Raw genomic sequence first — 3,618 nt, forward strand, 5'->3', positions numbered from 1 at the left:
ATTAGACTTAGAACATACTACACCCTAGCCTCTAGGCTTGTTAAACCCCTAGAGAAAACAAGGCACGTGCGCTAAACATCAAAACACGGCATAAGTTAAATTAAACGGGTCAAGATAAATGTTCATTGCATATCACATATAATGCATTACAGAAACTACACTCTGCATTATACTATACAATATGTAGATTATGCATATCACATATAATGCATCGTCGTCTTCGTCTTAATCGAAATTTCGATCGACAACCTCGTGTTTGACGTGAGGATTTTGATTTTTCCTCTGATTATTCCTCAGCAGATCTCTCGCCACCTCCTCGACGCGGCGGTTTTGATCCATGACGGGCACCATGAGCTCTTCGTTGATCACGCTTCTGATGATGTTCATGTTGTTGTGATTCTTCGTGGTAACGTCGCGATTTGGTGATGATTTGTTGTTGATTTCTGATTGTAGTGATTTGTGGCGGCAATCGTCGTCGACAATCACGCTGACCGGAGATAATCTCACGGATCTCTTTGCACCGGCGGAGTGGTTGCCTCTAGACGACGGCGTTTTGCTGAGGCAGGATCGGGAGAACGACGAAGCGGAGGAGCACGTCGATGCGTTTGTGGATTTCAGCGACGGTGACAAGTCACCGCCGATTTTGCTCTTCTTCATGTTTCCGCCGGCGAAGACCGAGTTCAGGAATTCGGCGAGTTTGCCACCGGGGGAAATCGGCTGCTTCACCTTCTTCAATTAAACCCGGACGAATGGAGTAACGATTCAACGAAATCTGCAAAAAATATTTTGCTAAACTGCTGGAATACTCTACCGCTGAAATCATGGAGCATTCCATAACTAACTCCAAATGCTAATGTCTATTAAGCCCTTTACACGTTAAATATTAAGAGAATTAACTAATTTCAGCCAAATATTTTAACCATCCGATCACTACAAATCCATGGATGATATTAAGAAGGAGATTGGATTAATAAGGGGAAAAGGATTTGAATACAATCATATATATATATATATATATATATATATATATATATATATATATGAATGTGTTCATATCCTTTTTCTAATTATTGTTCAACATTCTCCTTAAATCTCAACCCCACGATTTTGTGATCTGATGGCCGAGATACATGCTCCTTTTATGAAATATATATATATAGGAATGTATTCATATCCTTTTTCTAATTATTGGTCAACATTCTCCTTAAATCTCAGCCCCACGATTTTGTGATCTGATGGCTGAGATACATGCTCCTTTTATTAATAAAATTATTATTTTAATTCAAAAAAGGGCAGATTTGGTATGAGAAATTAAGTCAGTTTCCTTCCATGTTTTACGTTATATACTGTTCCTAAATTAAAGGCTCCCATGATTTGATTTCCTTAATTAATTATCTTAATCTAAACTACATCTTTCTACAATTAAATTTTTATAGCATATTATAATTATATAGCACGTAAATCGCTGAAATTGAAAGCGTAACAAATATTAATTTTTGAGATATACTACATACTTTCTTTAATTTAGCAATCCATCATCAAAATTCGTTTAGATATCATCTCAGCTAGGGAGTAGTTTTAACTAATAAACATAATGTACATATATTACTCTGTAATGGTTTTTTTTTACTCAGTTTATGATCTGTAATGTATATGTTTGCTGAGCCGTTTTTTTTGTGATTGATCGTGTTTGATTGTTCGTCGTACGTTTCATGTATTCCCCAAGGGTTTAGCAATCCTTGGAACTAGGGTGTAGTATGGAATAAGTTACAAAATCGTCACCAATGTCCACGAGTTTCAGTCATTCATCTAGGGTTTAGATATCATCTCGGATAGGGTGTAGTTTTAATTGATAAACATAATGTACATATATTACTCTGTAATGGTTTTTTTTAATCAGTAATGGACGATTTATGATCTGTAATGTATATGTTTGCTGAGCCATTTTTTGTATTTGGCCGTGTTTGATTGTTCGGCACACGTTTCATGTATTCCTCAAGGGTTTAGCAATCCTTGGGGCTAGGGTGTAGTATGTAGTAATTAACAAAACCGTCGCCAATGTCCACGAGTTTCAGTCATTCATCGAGGGTTTAGATATTATCTCGGCTATGGAGCATGTATTCCTCAAGGGTTTAGCAATCCTTGGGGCTAGGGTGTAGTATGTAGTAATTAACAAAACCGTCGCCAATGTCCACGAGTTTCAGTCATTCATCGAGGGTTTAGATATTATCTCGGCTATGGAGTAGTTTTAATTGATAAACATATTGTACATATATTACTCTATAATGGTTATTTTTTACTCAGTAATGGACGATTTATGATCTGTAATGTATATGTTTGCTGAGCTGTTTTTTTGTGTTTGGTCGTGTTCGATTGTTCGGCGCACGTTGCATGTATTCCCCAAGGGTTTAACAATCCTTGGGGCTAGAGTGTAGTATGTAGTAAGTAACAAAACCGTCGCCAATGTCCACGAGTTTCAGTCATTCATCTCGGGTTTAAATATCATCTCGGCTAGGGAGTAGTTTTAATTGAAAAACATAATGTACATATATTACTCTGTAATGGTTTTTTTTACTCAGTAATGGAGGATTTAATTATTATTCACAAGCACTTAACTTACTGTACATTATTATTACAGTTACATTCATTAATCAGCATATTCTGTACATTATTCGGTTAATTACATCCATTATGTTTTTTAGAGTCTATGATCGCATAACTCTGTATACAATATCTATTCAGTTTGTTGTACATTATTATTAAAATCCAGTTAACTTGTTCTACACTATTTTCTACCTACATTACATTATTAAGGAGTGACGTGTCATTATTCGGTAATTTACATCAATTATAGATTTTGAGTTGACGAAATCATACACTAATACCAAAATATGATTTTGTTTGTAAGAAGCACACTACATATTGTTCAAAACATACCAAGCCACAAGTCGGCTAGATTAAATGTGTTTAGAACCCAGTAGGCTAGGTATCCCGGAATTTCCTTTATATTGAAATGCAGGATAGCTCCGAAACCTAGTTCTCGAACAGCTTCCTTCTGCCGTGGAGTTAGGCTTTTTAAACAATTAAGGAACTCGGATTGGGTCCGTCGACAATAGAGATGGTTGACTTTCTTCCCCCTTGGTTTCCTCTGCTCTGCCTCTTCATGAGCGGTACTCGTCTCGGCCCTTTGCTCAGCCAATCTCTCCCGGAATATATGCACAATCGCAATTGGAATGACATCATCGACCGCTTCGTCAATGTCCAATCTAGGCTGCTTCGCTGCTGTCCAACATACGACATCAGAACATGATTATAATCGAAGTTATCAACATTGTATCGCATTTATATTAGATAATGCATAATACTTGATAAAAAATGTACACAAGCAATCAAATAATGCACAACGGAATATTACATTCACCCATTTACAACCTCTCTATTAAACCAGCAAGCCACTGCTTACAATAATTCAAAAATGCACGTCACTACTCCAGGAATTCTAAATGCAAATGCAATAGATTGCTCACCTGCAGCCTGGGTTGGTTGGCTTTTAAAGGTCGGCCTCTCTTCGCCATACTGGATCTGTGAGACGAACCAAAAATCAAAACCCGATAACAT

General features: G+C 36.9%; 1 protein-coding gene across 1 annotated transcript; it reads right to left on the reverse strand.

Annotated features, from left to right (window-relative positions):
- Positions 1 to 225: 225 nt before the first annotated feature.
- On the reverse strand, positions 226 to 3,618 carry LOC121749397 (protein BIG GRAIN 1-like B). Its single transcript, XM_042143970.1, has 3 exons — positions 3,528 to 3,618; positions 2,975 to 3,282; positions 226 to 729 (listed from the first exon to the last, which is right to left on the reverse strand). Exons 1-3 carry the CDS (start codon positions 3,616 to 3,618, stop codon positions 226 to 228), a joined length of 903 nt encoding a protein of 300 aa, XP_041999904.1.

The sequence above is a fragment of the Salvia splendens genome, chromosome 9, assembly GCF_004379255.2.
Source record: "Salvia splendens isolate huo1 chromosome 9, SspV2, whole genome shotgun sequence".
Taxonomy (NCBI): Eukaryota; Viridiplantae; Streptophyta; class Magnoliopsida; order Lamiales; family Lamiaceae; genus Salvia; species Salvia splendens.

Excerpts from the sequence above, each read along its gene's own strand:
- LOC121749397 (XM_042143970.1), bottom strand. The coding sequence starts at position 3,618 with ATGTTATCGGGTTTTGATTTTTGGTTCGTCTCACAGATCCAGTATGGC. Across the intron at positions 3,283-3,527 it reads CCAACCAACCCAGGCTGCAG|CAGCGAAGCAGCCTAGATTG; the intron begins GTGAGCAATCTA and ends TATGTTGGACAG. Across the intron at positions 730-2,974 it reads CGGGATACCTAGCCTACTGG|AAGGTGAAGCAGCCGATTTC; the intron begins GTTCTAAACACA and ends GTTTAATTGAAG.